The sequence below is a fragment of the Syngnathus leptorhynchus genome, chromosome 2 (genome assembly GCF_054491065.1).
Source record: "Syngnathus leptorhynchus isolate UIUO chromosome 2, UIUO_Slep, whole genome shotgun sequence".
Taxonomy (NCBI): domain Eukaryota; kingdom Metazoa; phylum Chordata; class Actinopteri; order Syngnathiformes; family Syngnathidae; genus Syngnathus; species Syngnathus leptorhynchus.
Window position 1 is genome coordinate 25,423,391 of NC_141196.1, and position 27,718 is coordinate 25,451,108.

The 27,718-nt window shown below is 33.2% G+C and overlaps 1 protein-coding gene and 1 long non-coding RNA gene across 2 annotated transcripts; one reads left to right on the top strand and one right to left on the bottom strand.

The window, feature by feature from the left end:
* Window positions 1-16,818: 16,818 nt before the first annotated feature.
* On the bottom strand, window positions 16,819-24,807 carry LOC147061338 (uncharacterized; the record flags this gene model as incomplete). Its single annotated transcript, XM_085905842.1, has 1 exon — window positions 16,819-24,807. A coding segment is annotated over one exon (1,779 nt), but the record flags the coding sequence as incomplete, so codon positions are not given.
* On the top strand, window positions 21,739-27,011 carry LOC147061339 (uncharacterized). Its single transcript, XR_015065491.1, has 5 exons — window positions 21,739-22,970; window positions 24,991-25,468; window positions 25,543-25,611; window positions 25,845-25,988; window positions 26,311-27,011. It is a non-coding gene; the product is annotated as an uncharacterized LOC147061339 (long non-coding RNA).
* Window positions 27,012-27,718: the final 707 nt, after the last annotated feature.

The window sequence follows — 27,718 nt, forward strand, 5'->3', positions numbered from 1 at the left end:
TCATCATTCATTTAGTTTTTCATTTAATTTTAAGTTAAAAACATCATTTTACCGTTTTAACGGCATGTACCATTTTTATTTCTCGTTTAATAGCATCAGTCCACCAGAATAGCATTAAATCGGTGTTTAGCTCAGTAAGAAGACAATGGCGCTCTGAACACGAGCTACTTCCACGAGGGCGTTCGAATCCCGCTTGGCCATAATTATTTTATTCATTAATTTTTCATTCATTCAATTTTAACACATTTTAATAATTATTTTCATCATCATCATTAATTTAACATTTTTATTTTATTTAATCATCAATTTACCAATTTTATGTCATTTAATCATCATTTCGAGTCCCACAATAGTGTGAAGTGCCTTCGCCTTCACACGCAATTTCTCCAGAAATTGCCAATTCTAGTTATTAAACAATTTATTCCTCCCACTTTTTTGACACCTAACTACTCCCACATACTTTAACCGATTCACTCCATTCCAACTTTCACACGTTCCAAAAATTCACGGCATGACTGCTAGTATTTTATTTGTTCATAACATTTACCGTTTTTGCATAATTAGCAAATTTGTGCCTTAAAATCCCCCATTCATTCTTAATGGCGCATTAGACACGAGCGACGTTCAAGTTCGAATTTTGACATCTGACAACTTTTTTCATGATTTCTTTCCTTAACTCATTTATTTAACTCTTTTATTTTTTATTTATTTATTTTTCATTCATTGATTTAGTTATTCATTTAATTTTAAGTTAAAAACATCATTTTACCGTTTTAACGTTTCACCATTTTAATTTCTTGATTAATAGCAACATTCCACCACAAAAAACACACAGTCGCTGTTTAGCTCAGTGAGAAAACAATGGTCCCTAAACACGAGCCACGTCCGCGAGCGAGTCCGAATCCTGCTTGGCCATAATTTTTTTTTCATTCATTCAATTTTAACACATCACTTTAATAATTACTTTCATCATCATCATTAATTTACCGTTTTTATTTTTCATTTAGTTATTCATTTAATTTTAAGTTAAAAACATCATTTTACCATTTTAACGTTCACCATTTTAATTTCTTGATTAATAGCAACATTCCACCACAAGAAACACATAGTCGCTGTTTAGCTCAGTGAGAATACAATGGTCCCTAAACACGAGCCACGTCCGCGAGTGGGTTCGAATCCCGCTTGGCCATGATTTTTTTTTCATTCATTCAATTTTAACACATCACTTTAATAATTACTTTCATCATCATCATTAATTTACCGTTTTTATTTGATTTAATCATCATTATTAATTTATCATTTTTCTGTCATTTAATCATCATTTCGAGTCCCACAATAGTGTGAAGTGCCTTCGCCTTCACACGCAATTTCTCCAGAAATTGCCAATTCTAGTTTAGTTATTCATTTAATTTTAAGTTAAAAACATCATTTTACCGTTTTAACGGCATTTACCGTTTTTATTTCTTGTTTAATATCATCATTCCACCGCAGCAACACTAAGCCGCTGTTTAGCTCAGTAAGAAGACAATGATCTTAAGAACACGAGCCACGTCCGCGAGCGAGTTCGAGTCCCGGTTGGCCATACTTTTTTTATTCATTAATTTTTCATTCATTCAATTTTAACACATTTTAATAATTATTTTCATCATTCATTTAGTTTTTCATTTAATTTTAAGTTAAAAACATCATTTTACCGTTTTAACGGCATGTACCATTTTTATTTCTCGTTTAATATCATCATTCCACCACAACAACACTAAGCCGCTGTTTAGCTCAGTAAGAAGAGACTGGAATTTGGAGCGCGAGCGCTGTTCCCGTGCGAGTTCGAATCCGGCTTGACCAATATTTTTTTTTCATTCATTCAATTTTAACACATCACTTTAATAATTATTTTCATCATCATCATTAATTTAACATTTTTATTTTATTTAATCATCAATTTACCAATTTTATGTCATTTAATCATCATTTCGAGTCCCACAATAGTGTGAAGTGCCTTCGCCTTCACACGCAATTTCTCCAGAAATTGCCAATTCTAGTTATTATCCTACTTTATTCCTCCCACTTTTTTGACACCTAACTACTCCCACATGCTTTAACCGATTCACTCCATTCCAACTTTCACACGTTCCAAAAATTCACGGCATGACTGCTAGTATTTTATTTGTTCATAACATTTACCGTTTTTGCATAATTAGCAAATTTGTGCCTTAAAATCCCCCATTCATTAGTGTGAAGGCGAAGGCCTTCACACTATTGTTATTCTACTTTATTTTTCTTCTTCTTATTAGTGTGAAGGCGAAGGCCTTCACACTATTGTTATTCTACTTTATTTTTCTTCTTCTTATTATTATTAAACAATTTATTCCTCCCACTTTTTTGACACCTAACTACTCCCACATGCTTTAACCGATTCACCCCATTCCAACTTTCACACGTTCCAAAAATTCACGGCATGATTGCTAGTATTTTATTTGTTCATAACATTTACCGTTTTTGCATAATTAGCAAATTTGTGCCTTAAAATCCCCCATTCATTCTTAATGGCACATTAGACACGAGCGACGTTCAGGAGTGAGTTCAAATTTTGACATCTGACAACTTTTTTCATGATTTCTTTCCTTAACTCGTTTATTTAACTCTTTTATTTTTTATTTATTTATTTTCCATTCATTCATTTAGTTATTCATTTAATTTAAGTTAAAAACATCATTTTACCGTTTTAACGGCATTTACCGTTTTTATTTCTTGTTTAATATCACCATTCCACCGCAGCAACACTAAGCCGCTGTTTAGCTCAGTAAGAAGACAATGATCCTAAGAACACGAGCCACGTCCGCGAGCGAGTTCGAGTCCCGGTTGGCCATAATTTTTTTATTCATTAATTCTTCATTCATTCAATTTTAACACATTTTAACAATTATTTTCATCATTCATTTAGTTTTTCATTTAATTTTAAGTTAAAAACATCATTTTACCGTTTTAACGGCATGTACCATTTTTATTTCTTGTTTAATATCATCATTCCACCACAGCAACACTAAGCCGCTGTTTAGCTCAGTAAGAAGAGACTGGAATTTGAAGCACGAGCGCTGTTCCCGTGCGAGTTCGAAATCCGGCTTGACCAATATTTTTTTTTCATTCATTCAATTTTAACACATCACTTTAATAATTATTTTCATCATCATCATTAATTTAACATTTTTATTTTATTTAATCATCAATTTACCAATTTTATGTCATTTAATCATCATTTCGAGTCCCACAATAGTGTGAAGTGCCTTCGCCTTCACACGCAATTTCTCCAGAAATTGCCAATTCTAGTTCTACTTTATTTTTCTTCTTCTTATTAGTGTGAAGGCGAAGGCCTTCACACTATTGTTATTAGTGTGAAGGCGAAGGCCTTCACACTATTGTTATTCTACTTTATTTTTCTTCTTCTTATTATTATTAAACAATTTATTCCTCCCACTTTTTTGACACCTAACTACTCCCACATGCTTTAACCGATTCACCCCATTCCAACTTTCACACGTTCCAAAAATTCACGGCATGATTGCTAGTATTTTATTTGTTCATAACATTTACCGTTTTTGCATAATTAGCAAATTTGTGCCTTAAAATCCCCCATTCATTCTTAATGGCACATTAGACACGAGCGACGTTCAGGAGTGAGTTCAAATTTTGACATCTGACAACTTTTTTCATGATTTCTTTCCTTAACTCGTTTATTTAACTCTTTTATTTTTTATTTATTTATTTTCCATTCATTCATTTAGTTATTCATTTAATTTAAGTTAAAAACATCATTTTACCGTTTTAACGGCATTTACCGTTTTTATTTCTTGTTTAATATCACCATTCCACCGCAGCAACACTAAGCCGCTGTTTAGCTCAGTAAGAAGACAATGATCCTAAGAACACGAGCCACGTCCGCGAGCGAGTTCGAGTCCCGGTTGGCCATAATTTTTTTATTTATTAATTCTTCATTCATTCAATTTTAACACATTTTAACAATTATTTTCATCATTCATTTAGTTTTTCATTTAATTTTAAGTTAAAAACATCATTTTACCGTTTTAACGGCATGTACCATTTTTATTTCTCGTTTAATATCATCATTCCACCACAGCAACACTAAGCCGCTGTTTAGCTCAGTAAGAAGAGACTGGAATTTGAAGCACGAGCGCTGTTCCCGTGCGAGTTCGAATCCGGCTTGACCAATATTTTTTTTTCATTCATTCAATTTTAACACATCACTTTAATAATTATTTTCATCATCATCATTAAATTAACATTTTTATTTTATTTAATCATCAATTTACCAATTTTATGTCATTTAATCATCATTTCGAGTCCCACAATAGTGTGAAGTGCCTTCGCCTTCACACGCAATTTCTCCAGAAATTGCCAATTCTAGTTCTACTTTATTTTTCTTCTTATTAGTGTGAAGGCGAAGGCCTTCACACTATTGTTATTCTACTTTATTTTTCTTCTTCTTATTATTATCCTACTTTATTCCTCCCACTTTTTTGACACCTAACTACTCCCACATGCTTTAACCGATTCACCCCATTCCAACTTTCACACGTTCCAAAAATTCACGGCATGATTGCTAGTATTTTATTTGTTCATAACATTTACCGTTTTTGCATAATTAGCAAATTTGTGCCTTAAAATCCCCCATTCATTCTTAATGGCGCATTAGACACGAGCGACGTTCAAGTTCGAATTTTGACATCTGACAACTTTTTTCATGATTTCTTTCCTTAACTCGTTTATTTAACTCTTTTATTTTTTATTTATTTATTTTCCATTCATTCATTTAGTTATTCATTTAATTTTAAGTTAAAAACATCATTTTACCGTTTTAACGTTCACCATTTTAATTTCTTGATTAATAGCAACATTCCACCACAAAAAACACATAGTCGCTGTGTAGCTCAGTGAGAAAACAATGGTCCCTGAACACGAGCCACGTCCGCGTGTGAGTTCGAATCCTGCTTGGCCATAATTTTTTTTTCATTCATTCAATTTTAACACATCACTTTAATAATTACTTTCATCATCATCATTAATTTACCGTTTTTATTTTTCATTTAGTTATTCATTTAATTTTAAGTTAAAAACATAATTTTACCATTTTAACGTTCACCATTTTAATTTCTTGATTAATAGCAACATTCCACCACAAAAGACACATAGTCGCCGTTTAGCTCAGTGAGAAAACAATGGTCCCTAAACACGATCCACGTCCGCGAGCGAGTTCGAATCCTGCTTGGCCATGATTTTTTTTTCATTCATTCAATTTTAACACATCACTTTAATAATTACTTTCATCATCATCATTAATTTACCGTTTTTATTTGATTTAATCATCATTATTAATTTACCATTTTTCTGTCATTTAATCATCATTTCGAGTCCCACAATAGTGTGAAGTGCCTTCGCCTTCACACGCAATTTCTCCAGAAATTGCCAATTCTAGTTTTTCTTCTTATTATTAGTGTGAAGGCGAAGGCCTTCACACTATTGTTATTCTACTTTATTTTTCTTCTTCTTATTATTATCCTACTTTATTCCTCCCGCTTTTTTGACACCTAACTACTCCCACATGCTTTAACCGATTCACTCCATTCCAACTTTCACACGTTCCAAAAATTCACGGCATGACTGCTAGTATTTTATTTGTTCATAACATTTACCGTTTTTGCATAATTAGCAAATTTGTGCCTTAAAATCCCCCATTCATTCTTAATGGCGCATTAGACACGAGCGACGTTCAAGTTCGAATTTTGACATCTGACAACTTTTTTCATGATTTCTTTCCTTAACTCATTTATTTAACTCTTTTATTTTTTATTTATTTATTTTTCATTCATTCATTTAGTTATTCATTTAATTTTAAGTTAAAAACATCATTTTACCGTTTTAACGTTCACCATTTTAATTTCTTGATTAATAGCAACATTCCACCACAAAAAACACATAGTCGCTGTTTAGCTCAGTGAGAAAACAATGGTCCCTAAACACGAGCCACGTCCGCGAGCGAGTTCGAATCCTGCTTGGCCATAATTTTTTTTTCATTCATTCAATTTTAACACATCACTTTAATAATTACTTTCATCATCATCATTAATTTACCGTTTTTATTTTTCATTTAGTTATTCATTTAATTTTAAGTTAAAAACATCATTTTACCATTTTAAAGTTCACCATTTTAATTTCTTGATTAATAGCAACATTCCACCACAAAATACACATAGTCGCTGTTTAGCTCAGTGAGAAAACAATGGTCCCTAAACACGAGCCACGTCCGCGAGCGAGTTCGAATCCTGCTTGGCCATGATTTTTTTTTCATTCATTCAATTTTAACACATCACTTTAATAATTACTTTCATCATCATCATTAATTTACCGTTTTTATTTGATTTAATCATTATTAATTTACCATTTTTCTGTCATTTAATCATCATTTCGAGTCCCACAATAGTGTGAAGTGCCTTCGCCTTCACACGCAATTTCTCCAGAAATTGCCAATTCTAGTTAGTGTGAAGGCGAAGGCCTTCACACTATTGTTATTCTACTTTATTTTTCTTCTTATTATTATTAAACAATTTATTCCTCCCACTTTTTTGACATCTAACTACTCCCACATGCTTTTACCGATTCACTCCATTCCAACTTTCACACGTTCCAAAAATTCACGGCATGACTGCTAGTATTTCATTTGTTCATAACATTTACCGTTTTTGCATAATTAGCAAATTTGTGCCTTAAAATCCCCCATTCATTCTTAATGGCGCATTAGACAAGAGTGACGTTCAGGAGTGAGTTCAAATTTTGACATCTGACAACTTTTTTCATGATTTCTTTCCTTAACTCGTTTATTTAACTCTTTTATTTTTTATTTATTTATTTTCCATTCATTCATTTAGTTATTCATTTAATTTTAAGTTAAAAACATCATTTTACCGTTTTAACGGAATTTACCGTTTTTATTTCTTGTTTAATATCATCATTCCACCACAGCAATATTAAGCCGCTGTTTAGCTCAGTAAGAAGACAATGATCCTAAGAACACGAGCCACGTCCGCGAGCGAGTTCGAGTCCCGGTTGGCCATAACTTTTTTATTCATTAATTTTTCATTCATTCAATTTTAACACATTTTAATAATTATTTTCATCATTCATTTAGTTTTTCATTTAATTTTAAGTTAAAAACATCATTTTACCGTTTTAACGGCATGTACCATTTTTATTTCTCGTTTAATAGCATCAGTCCACCAGAATAGCATTAAATCGGTGTTTAGCTCAGTAAGAAGACAATGGCGCTCTGAACACGAGCTACTTCCACGAGGGCGTTCGAATCCCGCTTGGCCATAATTATTTTATTCATTAATTTTTCATTCATTCAATTTTAACACATTTTAATAATTATTTTCATCATCATCATTAATTTAACATTTTTATTTTATTTAATCATCAATTTACCAATTTTATGTCATTTAATCATCATTTCGAGTCCCACAATAGTGTGAAGTGCCTTCGCCTTCACACGCAATTTCTCCAGAAATTGCCAATTCTAGTTATTAAACAATTTATTCCTCCCACTTTTTTGACACCTAACTACTCCCACATACTTTAACCGATTCACTCCATTCCAACTTTCACACGTTCCAAAAATTCACGGCATGACTGCTAGTATTTTATTTGTTCATAACATTTACCGTTTTTGCATAATTAGCAAATTTGTGCCTTAAAATCCCCCATTCATTCTTAATGGCGCATTAGACACGAGCGACGTTCAAGTTCGAATTTTGACATCTGACAACTTTTTTCATGATTTCTTTCCTTAACTCATTTATTTAACTCTTTTATTTTTTATTTATTTATTTTTCATTCATTGATTTAGTTATTCATTTAATTTTAAGTTAAAAACATCATTTTACCGTTTTAACGTTTCACCATTTTAATTTCTTGATTAATAGCAACATTCCACCACAAAAAACACACAGTCGCTGTTTAGCTCAGTGAGAAAACAATGGTCCCTAAACACGAGCCACGTCCGCGAGCGAGTCCGAATCCTGCTTGGCCATAATTTTTTTTTCATTCATTCAATTTTAACACATCACTTTAATAATTACTTTCATCATCATCATTAATTTACCGTTTTTATTTTTCATTTAGTTATTCATTTAATTTTAAGTTAAAAACATCATTTTACCATTTTAACGTTCACCATTTTAATTTCTTGATTAATAGCAACATTCCACCACAAGAAACACATAGTCGCTGTTTAGCTCAGTGAGAATACAATGGTCCCTAAACACGAGCCACGTCCGCGAGTGGGTTCGAATCCCGCTTGGCCATGATTTTTTTTTCATTCATTCAATTTTAACACATCACTTTAATAATTACTTTCATCATCATCATTAATTTACCGTTTTTATTTGATTTAATCATCATTATTAATTTATCATTTTTCTGTCATTTAATCATCATTTCGAGTCCCACAATAGTGTGAAGTGCCTTCGCCTTCACACGCAATTTCTCCAGAAATTGCCAATTCTAGTTTAGTTATTCATTTAATTTTAAGTTAAAAACATCATTTTACCGTTTTAACGGCATTTACCGTTTTTATTTCTTGTTTAATATCATCATTCCACCGCAGCAACACTAAGCCGCTGTTTAGCTCAGTAAGAAGACAATGATCTTAAGAACACGAGCCACGTCCGCGAGCGAGTTCGAGTCCCGGTTGGCCATACTTTTTTTATTCATTAATTTTTCATTCATTCAATTTTAACACATTTTAATAATTATTTTCATCATTCATTTAGTTTTTCATTTAATTTTAAGTTAAAAACATCATTTTACCGTTTTAACGGCATGTACCATTTTTATTTCTCGTTTAATATCATCATTCCACCACAACAACACTAAGCCGCTGTTTAGCTCAGTAAGAAGAGACTGGAATTTGGAGCGCGAGCGCTGTTCCCGTGCGAGTTCGAATCCGGCTTGACCAATATTTTTTTTTCATTCATTCAATTTTAACACATCACTTTAATAATTATTTTCATCATCATCATTAATTTAACATTTTTATTTTATTTAATCATCAATTTACCAATTTTATGTCATTTAATCATCATTTCGAGTCCCACAATAGTGTGAAGTGCCTTCGCCTTCACACGCAATTTCTCCAGAAATTGCCAATTCTAGTTCTACTTTATTTTTCTTCTTCTTATTATTATCCTACTTTATTCCTCCCACTTTTTTGACACCTAACTACTCCCACATGCTTTAACCGATTCACTCCATTCCAACTTTCACACGTTCCAAAAATTCACGGCATGACTGCTAGTATTTTATTTGTTCATAACATTTACCGTTTTTGCATAATTAGCAAATTTGTGCCTTAAAATCCCCCATTCATTCTTAATGGCGCATTAGACACGAGCGACGTTCAAGTTCGAATTTTGACATCTGACAACTTTTTTCATGATTTCTTTCCTTAACTCATTTATTTAACTCTTTTATTTTTTATTTATTTATTTTTCATTCATTCATTTAGTTATTCATTTAATTTTAAGTTAAAAACATCATTTTACCGTTTTAACGTTCACCATTTTAATTTCTTGATTAATAGCAACATTCCACCACAAAAAACACATAGTCGCTGTTTAGCTCAGTGAGAAAACAATGGTCCCTAAACACGAGCCACGTCTGCGAGCGAGTTCGAATCCTGCTTGGCCATAATTTTTTTTTCATTCATTCAATTTTAACACATCACTTTAATAATTACTTTCATCATCATCATTAATTTACCGTTTTTATTTTTCATTTAGTTATTCATTTAATTTTAAGTTAAAAACATCATTTTACCATTTTAACGTTCACCATTTTAATTTCTTGATTAATAGCAACATTCCACCACAAAATACACATAGTCGCTGTTTAGCTCAGTGAGAAAACAATGGTCCCTAAACACGAGCCACGTCCGCGAGCGAGTTCGAATCCTGCTTGGCCATGATTTTTTTTTCATTCATTCAATTTTAACACATCACTTTAATAATTACTTTCATCATCATCATTAATTTACCGTTTTTATTTGATTTAATCATCATTATTAATTTACCATTTTTCTGTCATTTAATCATCATTTCGAGTCCCACAATAGTGTGAAGTGCCTTCGCCTTCACACGCAATTTCTCCAGAAATTGCCAATTCTAGTTAGTGTGAAGGCGAAGGCCTTCACACTATTGTTATTAGTGTGAAGGCGAAGGCCTTCACACTATTGTTATTCTACTTTATTTTTCTTCTTCTTATTAGTGTGAAGGCGAAGGCCTTCACACTATTGTTATTCTACTTTATTTTTCTTCTTCTTCTTATTATTATCCTACTTTATTCCTCCCACTTTTTTGACACCTAACTACTCCCACATGCTTTAACCGATTCACTCCATTCCAACTTTCACACGTTCCAAAAATTCACGGCATGACTGCTAGTATTTTATTTGTTCATAACATTTACCGTTTTTGCATAATTAGCAAATTTGTGCCTTAAAATCCCCCATTCATTCTTAATGGCGCATTAGACACGAGCGACGTTCAAGTTCGAATTTTGACATCTGACAACTTTTTTCATGATTTCTTTCCTTAACTCATTTATTTAACTCTTTTATTTTTTATTTATTTATTTTTCATTCATTGATTTAGTTATTCATTTAATTTTAAGTTAAAAACATCATTTTACCGTTTTAACGTTTCACCATTTTAATTTCTTGATCAATAGCAACATTCCACCACAAAAAACACACAGTCGCTGTTTAGCTCAGTGAGAAAACAATGGTCCCTAAACACGAGCCACGTCCGCGAGCGAGTTCGAATCCTGCTTGGCCATAATTTTTTTTTCATTCATTCAATTTTAACACATCACTTGACATCACATGTCAAATTTTGACATCTGACAACTTTTTTCATGATTTCTTTCCTTAACTCGTTTATTTAATTAGTGTGAAGGCGAAGGCCTTCACACTATTGTTATTAGTGTGAAGGCGAAGGCCTTCACACTATTGTTATTCTACTTTATTTTTCTTCTTATTATTATTAAACAATTTATTCCTCCCACTTTTTTGACACCTAACTACTCCCACATGCTTTAACCGATTCACTCCATTCCAACTTTCACACGTTCCAAAAATTCACGGCATGACTGCTAGTATTTTATTTGTTCATAACATTTACCGTTTTTGCATAATTAGCAAATTTGTGCCTTAAAATCCCCCATTCATTCTTAATGGCACATTAGACACGAGCGACGTTCAGGAGTGAGTTCAAATTTTGACATCTGACAACTTTTTTCATGATTTCTTTCCTTAACTCGTTTATTTAACTCTTTTATTTTTTATTTATTTATTTTCCATTCATTCATTTAGTTATTCATTTAATTTTAAGTTAAAAACATCATTTTACCGTTTTAACGGCATTTACCGTTTTTATTTCTTGTTTAATATCACCATTCCACCGCAGCAACACTAAGCCGCTGTTTAGCTCAGTAAGAAGACAATGATCCTAAGAACACGAGCCACGTCCGCGAGCGAGTTCGAGTCCCGGTTGGCCATAATTTTTTTATTCATTAATTCTTCATTCATTCAATTTTAACACATTTTAACAATTATTTTCATCATTCATTTAGTTTTTCATTTAATTTTAAGTTAAAAACATCATTTTACCGTTTTAACGGCATGTACCATTTTTATTTCTCGTTTAATATCATCATTCCACCACAGCAACACTGAGCCGCTGTTTAGCTCAGTAAGAAGAGACTGGAATTTGAAGCACGAGCGCTGTTCCCGTGCGAGTTCGAATCCGGCTTGACCAATATTTTTTTTTCATTCATTCAATTTTAACACATCACTTTAATAATTATTTTCATCATCATCATTAATTTAACATTTTTATTTTATTTAATCATCAATTTACCAATTTTATGTCATTTAATCATCATTTCGAGTCCCACAATAGTGTGAAGTGCCTTCGCCTTCACACGCAATTTCTCCAGAAATTGCCAATTCTAGTTCTACTTTATTTTTCTTCTTCTTATTAGTGTGAAGGCGAAGGCCTTCACACTATTGTTATTCTACTTTATTTTTAGTGTGAAGGCGAAGGCCTTCACACTATTGTTATTAGTGTGAAGGCGAAGGCCTTCACACTATTGTTATTCTACTTTATTTTTCTTCTTATTATTATCCTACTTTATTCCTCCCACTTTTTTGACACTTAACTACTCCCACATGCTTTAACCGATTCACCCCATTCCAACTTTCACACGTTCCAAAAATTCACGGCATGACTGCTAGTATTTCATTTGTTCATAACATTTACCGTTTTTGCATAATTAGCAAATTTGTGCCTTAAAATCCCCCATTCATTCTTAATGGCGCATTAGACACGAGCGACGTTCAGGAGTGAGTTCAAATTTTGACATCTGACAACTTTTTTCATGATTTCTTTCCTTAACTCGTTTATTTAACTCTTTTATTTTTTATTTGGTTATTTTCCATTCATTCATTTAGTTATTCATTTAATTTTAAGTTAAAAACATCATTTTACCGTTTTGGCATTTACCATTTCTTGTTTAATATCATCATTCCACCACAGCAACACTAAGCCGCTGTTTAGCTCAGTAAGAAGAGACTGGAATTTAGAGCACGAGCGCTGTTCCCGTGCGAGTTCGAATCCCGGTTGACCAATATTTTTTTTTCATTCATTCAATTTTAACACATCACTTTAATAATTATTTTCATCATCATCATTAATTCATTTAGTTATTCATTTAATTTTAAGTTAAAAACATCATTTTACCGTTTTAACGGAATTCACCATTTTTATTTCTTGTTTAATAGCATCATTCCACCGCAGGAACATTAAGTCGCTGTTTAGCTCAGTAAGAATACAATGGTCCTCTGACCACGAGCCACTTCCGCGAGCGAGTTCGAATCCCGGTTGGCTCTAATTTTTTTATTCATTAATTTTTCATTCATTCAATTTTAACACATTTTAATAATTATTTTCATCATCATCATTAAATTACCATTTTTATTTAATCAGCATTATCAATTTACCATTTTTATGTCATTTAATCATCATTTCGAGTCCCACAATAGTGTGAAGTGCCTTCGCCTTCACACGCAATTTCTCCAGAAATTGCCAATTCTAGTTCTACTTTATTTTTCTTCTTCTTATTAGTGTGAAGGCGAAGGCCTTCACACTATTGTTATTCTACTTTATTTTTCTTCTTATTATTATTAAACAATTTATTCCTCCCACTTTTTTGACACCTAACTACTCCCACATGCTTTAACCGATTCACTCCATTCCAACTTTCACACGTTCCAAAAATTCACGGCATGACTGCTAGTATTTTATTTGTTCATAACATTTACCGTTTTTGCATAATTAGCAAATTTGTGCCTTAAAATCCCCCATTCATTCTTAATGGCACATTAGACACGAGCGACGTTCAGGAGTGAGTTCAAATTTTGACATCTGACAACTTTTTTCATGATTTCTTTCCTTAACTCGTTTATTTAACTCTTTTATTTTTTATTTATTTATTTTCCATTCATTCATTTAGTTATTCATTTAATTTTAAGTTAAAAACATCATTTTACCGTTTTAACGGCATTTACCGTTTTTATTTCTTGTTTAATATCACCATTCCACCGCAGCAACACTAAGCCGCTGTTTAGCTCAGTAAGAAGACAATGATCCTAAGAATACGAGCCACGTCCGCGAGCGAGTTCGAGTCCCGGTTGGCCATAATTTTTTTATTCATTAATTCTTCATTCATTCAATTTTAACACATTTTAACAATTATTTTCATCATTCATTTAGTTTTTCATTTAATTTTAAGTTAAAAACATCATTTTACCGTTTTAACGGCATGTACCATTTTTATTTCTCGTTTAATATCATCATTCCACCACAGCAACACTGAGCCGCTGTTTAGCTCAGTAAGAAGAGACTGGAATTTGAAGCACGAGCGCTGTTCCCGTGCGAGTTCGAATCCGGCTTGACCAATATTTTTTTTTCATTCATTCAATTTTAACACATCACTTTAATAATTATTTTCATCATCATCATTAATTTAACATTTTTATTTTATTTAATCATCAATTTACCAATTTTATGTCATTTAATCATCATTTCGAGTCCCACAATAGTGTGAAGTGCCTTCGCCTTCACACGCAATTTCTCCAGAAATTGCCAATTCTAGTTATTATCCTACTTTATTCCTCCCACTTTTTTGACACCTAACTACTCCCACATGCTTTAACCGATTCACTCCATTCCAACTTTCACACGTTCCAAAAATTCACGGCATGACTGCTAGTATTTTATTTGTTCATAACATTTACCGTTTTTGCATAATTAGCAAATTTGTGCCTTAAAATCCCCCATTCATTCTTAATGGCGCATTAGACACGAGCGACGTTCAAGTTCGAATTTTGACATCTGACAACTTTTTTCATGATTTCTTTCCTTAACTCATTTATTTAACTCTTTTATTTTTTATTTATTTATTTTTCATTCATTCATTTAGTTATTCATTTAATTTTAAGTTAAAAACATCATTTTACCGTTTTAACGGCATTCACCATTTTTATTTCTTGTTTAATACCATCATTTCACCGCACCAACACTAAGTCGCTGTTTAGCTCAGTAAGAATACAATGGCGTTTGGAACACGAGCCACTTCCGCGAGGCAGTTCGATCCCGGTTGGCGATAATTTTTTTATTCTTTAATTTTTCATTCATTCAATTTTAACACATTTTAATAATTATTTTCATCATCATCATCAATGCCGTGCCATTTTTATTTTATTTAATCATCAATTTACCATTTGTATGTCATTTAATCATCATTTTGAGTCCCACAATAGTGTGAAGTGCCTTCGCCTTCACACGCAATTTCTCCAGAAATTGCCAATTCTAGTTAGTGTGAAGGCGAAGGCCTTCACACTATTGTTATTCTACTTTATTTTTCTTCTTATTATTATCCTACTTTATTCCTCCCACTTTTTTGACACTTAACTACTCCCACATGCTTTAACCGATTCACCCCATTCCAACTTTCACACGTTCCAAAAATTCACGGCATGACTGCTAGTATTTCCTTTGTTCATAACATTTACCGTTTTTGCATAATTAGCAAATTTGTGCCTTAAAATCCCCCATTCATTCTTAATGGCGCATTAGACACGAGCGACGTTCAGGAGTGAGTTCAAATTTTGACATCTGACAACTTTTTTCACGATTTCTTTCCTTAACTCGTTTATTTAACTCTTTTATTTTTTATTTATTTATTTTCCGTTCATTCATTTAGTTATTCATTTAATTTTAAGTTAAAAACATCATTTTACCGTTTTTATTTCTTGTTTAATATCATCATTCCACCGTAGTAACACTAAGTCGCTGTTTAGCTCAGTAAGAAGACAATGGTCCATTGAACACGAGCCGCGTCCGCGAGCGAGTTCGAGTCCCGCTTGGCCATAATTTTTTTATTCATTAATTTTTCATTCATTCAATTTTAACACATTTTAATAATTATTTTCATCATTCATTTAGTTATTCATTTAATTTTAAGTTAAAAACATCATTTTACCGTTTTTACCGATTTTTTGTTTAATATCATCATTCCACCACAGCAACACTAAGCCGCTGTTTAGCTCAGTAAGAATACAATGGCGTTTGGAACACGAGCCACTTCCGCGAGGGAGTTCGATCCCGGTGGGCGATAATTTTTTTATTCATTAATTTTTCATTCATTCAATTTTAACACATTTTAATAATTATTTTCATCATCATTAATTTATTATTTTTATTTTATTTAATCATCATTAATTTACCATTTTTATTTCATTTAATCATCATTTCGAGTCCCACAATAGTGTGAAGTGCCTTCGCCTTCACACGCAATTTCTCCAGAAATTGCCAATTCTAGTTAGTGTGAAGGCGAAGGCCTTCACACTATTGTTATTCTACTTTATTTTTCTTCTTATTATTATTAAACAATTTATTCCTCCCACTTTTTTGACACCTAACTACTCCCACATGCTTTAACCGATTCACTCCATTCCAACTTTCACACGTTCCAAAAATTCACGGCATGACTGCTAGTATTTTATTTGTTCATAACATTTACCGTTTTTGCATAATTAGCAAATTTGTGCCTTAAAATCCCCCATTCATTCTTAATGGCACATTAGACACGAGCGACGTTCAGGAGTGAGTTCAAATTTTGACATCTGACAACTTTTTTCATGATTTCTTTCCTTAACTCGTTTATTTAACTCTTTTATTTTTTATTTATTTATTTTTCATTCATTGATTTAGTTATTCATTTAATTTTAAGTTAAAAACATCATTTTACCGTTTTAACGGCATTTACCGTTTTTATTTCTTGTTTAATATCATCATTCCACCGCAGCAACACTAAGCCGCTGTTTAGCTCAGTAAGAAGACAATGATCCTAAGAACACGAGCCACGTCCGCGAGTTCGAGTCCCGGTTGGCCATAATTTTTTTATTCATTAATTCTTCATTCATTCAATTTTAACACATTTTAACAATTATTTTCATCATTCATTTAGTTTTTCATTTAATTTTAAGTTAAAAACATCATTTTACCGTTTTAACGGCATGTACCATTTTTATTTCTTGTTTAATATCATCATTCCACCACAGCAACACTAAGCCGCTGTTTAGCTCAGTAAGAAGAGACTGGAATTTGGAGCACGAGCGCTGTTCCCGTGCGAGTTCGAATCCGGCTTGACCAATATTTTTTTTTCATTCATTCAATTTTAACACATCACTTTAATAATTATTTTCATCATCATCATTAATTTAACATTTTTATTTTATTTAATCATCAATTTACCAATTTTATGTCATTTAATCATCATTTCGAGTCCCACAATAGTGTGAAGTGCCTTCGCCTTCACACGCAATTTCTCCAGAAATTGCCAATTCTAGTTATTATTATTAAACAATTTATTCCTCCCACTTTTTTGACACCTAACTACTCCCACATGCTTTTACCGATTCACTCCATTCCAACTTTCACACGTTCCAAAAATTCACGGCATGACTGCTAGTATTTCATTTGTTCATAACATTTACCGTTTTTGCATAATTAGCAAATTTGTGCCTTAAAATCCCCCATTCATTCTTAATGGCGCATTAGACAAGAGTGACGTTCAGGAGTGAGTTCAAATTTTGACATCTGACAACTTTTTTCATGATTTCTTTCCTTAACTCGTTTATTTAACTCTTTTATTTTTTATTTATTTATTTTCCATTCATTCATTTAGTTATTCATTTAATTTTAAGTTAAAAACATCATTTTACCGTTTTAACGGCATTTACCGTTTTTATTTCTTGTTTAATATCATCATTCCACCACAGCAACACTAAGCCGCTGTTTAGCTCAGTAAGAAGACAATGATCCTAAGAACACGAGCCACGTCCGCGAGCGAGTTCGAGTCCCGGTTGGCCATAACTTTTTTATTCATTAATTTTTCATTCATTCAATTTTAACACATTTTAATAATTATTTTCATCATTCATTTAGTTTTTCATTTAATTTTAAGTTAAAAACATCATTTTACCGTTTTAACGGCATGTACCATTTTTATTTCTCGTTTAATAGCATCAGTCCACCAGAATAGCATTAAATCGGTGTTTAGCTCAGTAAGAAGACAATGGCGCTCTGAACACGAGCTACTTCCACGAGGGCGTTCGAATCCCGCTTGGCCATAATTTTTTTATTCATTAATTTTTCATTCATTCAATTTTAACACATTTTAATAATTATTTTCATCATCATCATTAATTTAACATTTTTATTTTATTTAATCATCAATTTACCAATTTTATGTCATTTAATCATCATTTCGAGTCCCACAATAGTGTGAAGTGCCTTCGCCTTCACACGCAATTTCTCCAGAAATTGCCAATTCTAGTTAGTGTGAAGGCGAAGGCCTTCACACTATTGTTATTCTACTTTATTTTTCTTCTTATTATTATTAAACAATTTATTCCTCCCACTTTTTTGACACCTAACTATTCCCACATGCTTTAACCGATTCACTCCATTCCAACTTTCACACGTTCCAAAAATTCACGGCATGACTGCTAGTATTTTATTTGTTCATAACATTTACCGTTTTTGCATAATTAGCAAATTTGTGCCTTAAAATCCCCCATTCATTCTTAATGGCGCATTAGACACGAGCGACGTTCAGGAGTGAGTTCAAATTTTGACATCTGACAACTTTTTTCATGATTTCTTTCCTTAACTCATTTATTTAACTCTTTTATTTTTTATTTATTTATTTTTCATTCATTGATTTAGTTATTCATTTAATTTTAAGTTAAAAACATCATTTTACCGTTTTAACGTTCACCATTTTAATTTCTTGATTAATAGCAACATTCCACCACAACAAACACAGTCGCTGTTTAGCTCAGTGAGAAAACAATGGTCCCTAAACACGAGCCACGTACGCGAGCGAGTTCGAATCCTGCTTGGCCATAATTTTTTTTTCATTCATTCAATTTTAACACATCACTTTAATAATTACTTTCATCATCATCATTAATTTACCGTTTTTATTTTTCATTAGTTATTAGCATTAAATCGGTGTTTAGCTCAGTAAGAAGACAATGGCGCTCTGAACTTAAGCTACTTCCACGAGGGCGTTCGAATCCTGCTTGGCCATAATTTTTTTATTCATTAATTTTTCATTCATTCAATTTTAACACATTTTAATAATTATTTTCATCATCATCATTAATTTAACATTTTTATTTTATTTAATCATCAATTTACCAATTTTATGTCATTTAATCATCATTTCGAGTCCCACAATAGTGTGAAGTGCCTTCGCCTTCACACGCAATTTCTCCAGAAATTGCCAATTCTAGTTAGTGTGAAGGCGAAGGCCTTCACACTATTGTTATTCTACTTTATTTTTCTTCTTATTATTATTAAACAATTTATTCCTCCCACTTTTTTGACACCTAACTACTCCCACATGCTTTAACCGATTCACTCCATTCCAACTTTCACACGTTCCAAAAATTCACGGCATGACTGCTAGTATTTTATTTGTTCATAACATTTACCGTTTTTGCATAATTAGCAAATTTGTGCCTTAAAATCCCCCATTCATTCTTAATGGCACATTAGACACGAGCGACGTTCAGGAGTGAGTTCAAATTTTGACATCTGACAACTTTTTTCATGATTTCTTTCCTTAACTCGTTTATTTAACTCTTTTATTTTTTATTTATTTATTTTCCATTCATTCATTTAGTTATTCATTTAATTTTAAGTTAAAAACATCATTTTACCGTTTTAACGGCATTTACCGTTTTATTTCTTGTTTAATATCACCATTCCACCGCAGCAACACTAAGCCGCTGTTTAGCTCAGTAAGAAGACAATGATCCTAAGAACACGAGCCACGTCCGCGAGCGAGTTCGAGTCCCGGTTGGCCATAATTTTTTTATTCATTAATTCTTCATTCATTCAATTTTAACACATTTTAACAATTATTTTCATCATTCATTTAGTTTTTCATTTAATTTTGTTAAAAACATCATTTTACCGTTTTAACGGCATGTACCATTTTTATTTCTCGTTTAATATCATCATTCCACCACAGCAACACTGAGCCGCTGTTTAGCTCAGTAAGAAGAGACTGGAATTTGAAGCACGAGCGCTGTTCCCGTGCGAGTTCGAATCCGGCTTGACCAATATTTTTTTTTCATTCATTCAATTTTAACACATCACTTTAATAATTATTTTCATCATCATCATTAATTTAACATTTTTATTTTATTTAATCATCAATTTACCAATTTTATGTCATTTAATCATCATTTCGAGTCCCACAATAGTGTGAAGTGCCTTCGCCTTCACACGCAATTTCTCCAGAAATTGCCAATTCTAGTTATTATTATCCTACTTTATTCCTCCCACTTTTTTGACACCTAACTACTCCCACATGCTTTAACCGATTCACTCCATTCCAACTTTCACACGTTCCAAAAATTCACGGCATGACTGCTAGTATTTTATTTGTTCATAACATTTACCGTTTTTGCATAATTAGCAAATTTGTGCCTTAAAATCCCCCATTCATTCTTAATGGCGCATTAGACACGAGCGACGTTCAGGAGTGAGTTCAAATTTTGACATCTGACAACTTTTTTCACGATTTCTTTCCTTAACTCGTTTATTTAACTCTTTTATTTTTTATTTATTTATTTTCCGTTCATTCATTTAGTTATTCATTTAATTTTAAGTTAAAAACATCATTTTACCGTTTTTATTTCTTGTTTAATATCATATTTCCACCGCAGCAACAGTAAGTCGCTGTTTAGCTCAGTAAGAAGACAATGGTCCATTGAACACGAGCCACGTCCGCGAGCGAGTTCGAGTCCCGCTTGGCCATAATTTTTTTATTCATTAATTTTTCATTCATTCAATTTTAACACATTTTAATAATTATTTTCATCATTCATTTAGTTATTCATTTAATTTTAAGTTAAAAACATCATTTTACCGTTTTTACCGATTTCTTGTTTAATATCATCATTCCACCACAGCAACACTAAGCCGCTGTTTAGCTCAGTAAGAATACAATGGCGTTTGGAACACGAGCCACTTCCGCGAGGGAGTTCGATCCCGTTTGGCGATAATTTTTTATTCATTAATTTTTCATTCATTCAATTTTAACACATCACTTTAATAATTATTTTCATCATCATCATTAATTTATTATTTTTATTTTATTTAATCATCATTAATTTACCATTTTTATTTCATTTAATCATCATTTCGAGTCCCACAATAGTGTGAAGTGCCTTCGCCTTCACACGCAATTTCTCCAGAAATTGCCAATTCTAGTTCTACTTTATTTTTCTTCTTCTTATTATTATTAAACAATTTATTCCTCCCACTTTTTTGACACCTAACTACTCCCACATGCTTTAACCGATTCACCCCATTCCAACTTTCACACGTTCCAAAAATTCACGGCATAATTGCTAGTATTTTATTTGTTCATAACATTTACCGTTTTTGCATAATTAGCAAATTTGTGCCTTAAAATCCCCCATTCATTCTTAATGGCACATTAGACACGAGCGACGTTCAGGAGTGAGTTCAAATTTTGACATCTGACAACTTTTTTCATGATTTCTTTCCTTAACTCGTTTATTTAACTCTTTTATTTTTTATTTATTTATTTTCCATTCATTCATTTAGTTATTCATTTAATTTAAGTTAAAAACATCATTTTACCGTTTTAACGGCATTTACCGTTTTTATTTCTTGTTTAATATCACCATTCCACCGCAGCAACACTAAGCCGCTGTTTAGCTCAGTAAGAAGACAATGATCCTAAGAACACGAGCCACGTCCGCGAGCGAGTTCGAGTCCCGGTTGGCCATAATTTTTTTATTCATTAATTCTTCATTCATTCAATTTTAACACATTTTAACAATTATTTTCATCATTCATTTAGTTTTTCATTTAATTTTAAGTTAAAAACATCATTTTACCGTTTTAACGGCATGTACCATTTTTATTTCTCGTTTAATATCATCATTCCACCACAGCAACACTAAGCCGCTGTTTAGCTCAGTAAGAAGAGACTGGAATTTGAAGCACGAGCGCTGTTCCCGTGCGAGTTCGAATCCGGCTTGACCAATATTTTTTTTTCATTCATTCAATTTTAACACATCACTTTAATAATTATTTTCATCATCATCATTAATTTAACATTTTTATTTTATTTAATCATCAATTTACCAATTTTATGTCATTTAATCATCATTTCGAGTCCCACAATAGTGTGAAGTGCCTTCGCCTTCACACGCAATTTCTCCAGAAATTGCCAATTCTAGTATTGCATATAAGATGCTTGCTGCAGGCAGTGAGTGGGTGCATATAAGAATGTGTCTCTTCGTGTGCGTGTGTGTTTTTGTCGTGTGTGTGTGTGTGTGTGTGTGTGTGTGTGTGTGTGTGTGTGTGTGTGTGTCTGTCTGTGCAGGGGTGTGGTCTAACCTCCAGATCAGCTTGAATCAGGACCAAGGCCAGAGACACATCTAGACATCGCTTCAATGTCGCATGATGACTATATTATATATATATTATTGGCACTGTGACCTTGGGACTACAGGAAAGAATAAATAAACATTTGTAAAGCTTCATGCCCTTATATCATCATTTGTTGACATTAATTAGTGACCAAGTTCCAATCAAGTGCTTGTCCATACACTTACATCTCACCTTAAATAGAAAGACATGCACGTTTCCATATTCCAGAGGAGTGTGAGAGCATATCATAAAAAGTGTTAGTCTCAATGCAGAGGTGGGCATAGGAAGGATGGACTGTGCTCTGAGTGTCAGGAGGAGGAGAAGGTGCGACATGCTCTGATTGAGTTGGTGAAGAAGCTGCAGAAAGAAGGGCTTGAGGAAAGATCTGCGAAAAACATTCTGGAAGTAGGGTCAAGTGGGAGGGGAAAGTGCTGGTTCTTTGAGTTTTTCAAAAGTACAGTACAGATCTGGTGAAGAGTTGTAGATTTAGTGTAATGATGTGTACAACCAGTACGGGCAGCAATTCAACTATTAGGATGCAAGCTGCCGTTCAACCCCAAGGAAGAAAAAGCAGAAGAACATTAAACGTTCCACGGTCCTACTCTAGAGGGCGTCCGGGACCTCACTCTAATGACTCACTCATCGTGACGTGGCAGGAAGTAAAGTGACGACTACAAAACGGGGCTTGGTAAAAAAACTCAAACGGGAGCCTTCCATTCGGCTGCATCAGATAACACGCAACTTATGTGGCGAACCAGTAACAGTAGTCACTCGACGACCGCAACGACGAAAGAGGTAAGTTACGACGATGTACCTAAATTATCATGTGAGCAACGTAATTTGTAGTACAGCTTTATATCTTCTTTATATCTTTATCTTTATTTCGAACATCCAAAACAAAAAGAAAATTAAGCAAAACAGATAGCATCTTCTTTGGGAATGTACCAGTTAAAAATGACAAGTTACAGATGTACACAAGTGGCTTTGAAATCCCCTCAATGACTTGCTTAACTAACATCATATCAATCCCATTGCAGTCAGTAGATGTTTTATTTTTGCATTGTTTTACAGTGTTAATAATTTCATTTTCATCAACTGCCTTCAAAAACATTGAGTAAGGATTCCTTTCTATTAATTTATCTCTGTTGCCTGCATCTGGCGCTGGAATCGGTATGTTTTTTGCTATTTGAGGCCCAACATTTACAAAGAACTGATTAAAACTGTTTGCCACTTCTTCCATATTATAATTTTTAGTATCATTTATAACAAAATATTTAGGTAATTTGTGTTGTTCGCTACCGTCTCTAATAATGTGATTTAGGAGAGTCCATATCCCCTTGATATTATTTTTATTATCCTCTAATTTATTTTTATAATATTCTTTCTTACTTAATCTTATAATATTAGTTAATTTATTCTTATATCTCTTATATTTATTTTCAGCGCACTTTGTTCTCTGTTTTATGAAATTCCAAAAGAGTAAATTTTTCTTTTTACAGGCATTTACTAATCCTTTTGTCAACCATGGACTGTTCTTATATTTAGTTTTTTTATTATATTCCTTGATTGGACAATGCTTATTATATAATAAAGTGAATGTAGTCATCAATTTATGGTAAGCATTATTTACATCTTTTTCTTTATATATTGCATCCCAGTTCTGTTCCATTAATTCATGTTTTAGAGTACCAATTGTCTCATCTGTCCTAATTCTTCTTTGTTGCTTATACACCCCACTTTCAGATTTGAAATTATTATCATACACTGTGAACACTGGAAGGTGGTCAGTAATATCAGTAATTAATATCCCGCTTGTTGTCCTGTTTTCTATTATATTGGTGAATATGTTATCTATCAGAGTAGCACTCTGTGATGTTACTCTAGTAGGTCTAGTGATTGTAGGAAAGAGACTCATGCTATGCATTAAATTAAAAAAATTAGCAATATTTTGATGCTTGTTTGGATTTAATAGATCGATATTATAATCCCCGCAAATAAAAATATTTTTGTTGCCTTTTTGTACAATCACACTTTCTATCCATTCTGTGAATGTCTCAATGCTAGAACCAGGAGCTCTATAGACGCAGCTTATAATAATGTCTTTTTTCTTTTCAACACAAATCTGTATCGTGAGACATTCAAGAAGATTGTCCACCACCTGTGTCATAGCCTCTACAATCTTGAATTTCATATTCAAATCAACATAAATTGCAACACCACCACCACCTTTACTTTGTCTGTTATTATGTAAGAATTCATAGCCTTCCATCTCAAAGTGCATTCCCTTCTCAGTCGTAATCCAGGTCTCAGAAATAGTAATTATATTAAATGGTTGTTTGAATGTGTTTAAGTAATCCCGAATGCTACTAAAATTTCTATATAGACTCCGGCTATTGAAATGAATAATAGATAGTTTATCTTTTGTTAAGATGTCCTTGTTGTACTGATCATTGCTGTAATAATAACATGTGTTGTTTGTGGTGGAAAAGAAATTATTGTCTGGGTCAATGTCCTGATCTATGTCCAGAGTGCTGCTTTCACTTTGTTTAATGGCGGTCAGTACACGTGGCACTACAGCAGATGAAACCACCCCCACTCTCCAGGCAACAAAGTTTTGTACTGTCGGAAAAGGCGCGAAAGCAAACGTCTACCGAGGCCGTGTGTGGCCCACAATGTGAAATGAGTTTGACACCTCTGATCTAACACAACAAAATATACTATTGCTAAAATATGGGATAACCTATATTCAACAACTTCAACAAATAGCTTGCACTATTATCAGCCAAACATCGTTGAACTAGTGTTGTGATTGCAGTGTGAAAATGTCTGCAAGGACCACAGCAAAGTACGTGGAGGAAAAGGACCGTCGTCGTCGACGACAGGAACGTCTTTGGCTGCAGCCTTACGTTGTGTTGCGCGGAGCAGGTTACTACATATCTAGTTTCTATTACAAATCCTCTTCCAGTGTTTAATTTTAGTAGAATTTGATTAAAATCATGTGTGATAGAGAGATTGAAAAAGTCCTTGTATAGGTTTGACCAGCTTCTCTTTAACTGTAACTTTCATATGTCGGAGGTACTTTCCGTTTTATTAATTTTGGCCGGGGGCGAGAGGAAGGGGTCCTCCTCTCCCGGACAAACACCTCCATTTACATTGCTGGGGGGATGGAGGTGACCCCGGAGTTGGAGGAGAAGGGGACGGCCCTCTTGTACCCTACCAGTATTAGCCGGCCATTGAAGGACATTTGCCATGAGGCGGGTGTCCTTTTCACAACCGATGGCACTGTCTCTGCTGTAAGATCAATCCTTCTCTTTTAGTTCCCTCTCCTTCATGAAGTATTGAAGTTTAATCAGTCTTTCTTTTTTAGATTCTCCCCATCAGAATGGTGTATACAAGAGGGATGCCGGTGCCATTGGGCATTTTCTATTTAAAAAAAGTAAACTGATTGTTCTCTCTCTCTCACACTACGCGTGTGTGTGTGTGTGTGTGTGTGTGTGTGTGTGTGTGTGTGTGTGTGTGTGTGTGTGTGTGTGTGTGTACACGTATGTGTCTAAATTTACCACACTCATTTCACCTGAGTAAGGTCCCTTAAGGCATCATGTTGCTTTAGTAATTGTAGTCTAGATCTACATTTCAACAGCTAGTACTAATTTGACATTTTCATTATAGGACCAAAGTGAGATAAAAGTCGTCAGATGGCGCGAAGCGAACTTCTTCTGCGTCAAAGTTGGACAGCGGCTTACTTTGACACACATGATGTCAGTGTGTCGTGGTGGTGTGGAGCTCCACTCCACAGAAAGTACGGTCATTAAGGTACCTAAAGCAAGCACTTTTTTCCCATGTATAAACAAAGGTATTCTAAATTGAATCAATACTGGTATTTACTTGAGATAAACTGCTATCAGTGGCTCATCATCATCAAGGCTGAAGTCAGATTCATGCTTTAGGAGTATTTTCCAAATCTGGATCACCAACTTGATCAGATTTTGTTGCAGATACAGCCCTATCTGGAAGACATACAATTTCACTTGCTTCCTTGCCTGTAAAATCATTGTGGTTGTGATTATGGTCATGAAATTAATCAAATTGTTTTAGGTTTCTATCCGTCTAATTGTCATGAAATTTCTTCACGCAGGAACTGGACCAAGAGGCTTTTCATGTCATAGCTTTTAAAATCAAAGGGGATCAAGTTGACCTTGTCGATGGGGCCAGTAATATTAAAACGGTTCCACTGGTTCAGTGGAACCTAAGATTCCCCGATGGAGCGAATTTCCCCCCAGAGGGGTTTAAATGGTAATTTTGTTTTATTTTTTGTTCTATTCTTGTTACTTGTTTGTTGTTGTGTTTGATTATTAAAGTTTAAAGTTAAATGCACAAAATAGTCATTGTTTATTTTTTTATTTAATTGAATTAATTTAATCTGATTTATAATAATAGATTTCACCATTTAGTTATATTTAGTTGTCTGTGTATAAATTGTGTTGCGTCATTATATTAAATGTATTAGTTGTATCAATTCAATTAGATGCTTTAATTTTTTTTCCTCCCATACTTTTCCAAATATTTTTTTTTAATTATGATAAATTATTATTAACTATTCCTACAGCAAAATACAACTTCTTCGGACATATTTAGTTTTCCTTTCATGGGTTGTCTTGATAAACACATAAGCTAAAACAAAAACCTGAAAAAAGTAACTAGGTCTTTACTAAACTTTGCTAAATGTTCTATATGTTGGATGATAAGCAGTACATTCCCTATCTGTTGATTGTGTCGCTCAGCACCTGGTGGATGTTGAAAAATCATTACCAGCAGCCTCATCTGCCGATTTAGGTGACCCAGTTTACGATTTTGTTAATAGCAAATACCGTCGCTATAGTTTTGTTTAATATGTAGTTAATGGTATTAATGTATAGTACATGATTTTAATGTATAGTATATGGTATTTTACATTTAGAGGAAGAAACCCATACGTCTAAATGCAATATGTATTTTTGCCAGTAGAGGGCGCAGAAAATAAATATGTTGCACAGCGGATGAGCTGGCTTCATTATTTATGTCTGTTACAATTGCACACACAGCCTTACATTTATAACAAGTTTGAAGAGATATGCATATTTTTTCATTGGACATGCAATGTAATTCTGTCAACTTTTAAAGAAACTCAATGTTATTTTACTTTTAATGTGGATTGAGGAATTATTTTTGGTGTTGTTTTTGATTTTGCTGCATATTATTCAGACATCCCCAACCTCAAAGCAGCAGTATCTTTGTCCTCAGCATCCTTATTTTCCACTGGGCTTTGTGGACAGGAATGTCTTTTTCTACATGTTCTATCTTTAAACTGTTCATCTTATGCCTAATAACTGTCGCTCAGCATTGACACCTGGTGGATGTTATGTTGTCAAAGTCAAAAAAAGTCAAAGTCCGCTTTATTGTCAATTTCTTCACGTTAAGACACACAAAGAGATCGAAATTACGTTTCCCACCGTCCCACGGTCATGCAGATGTTATGCCGAATAAGAACAGATTCAGACTTGATT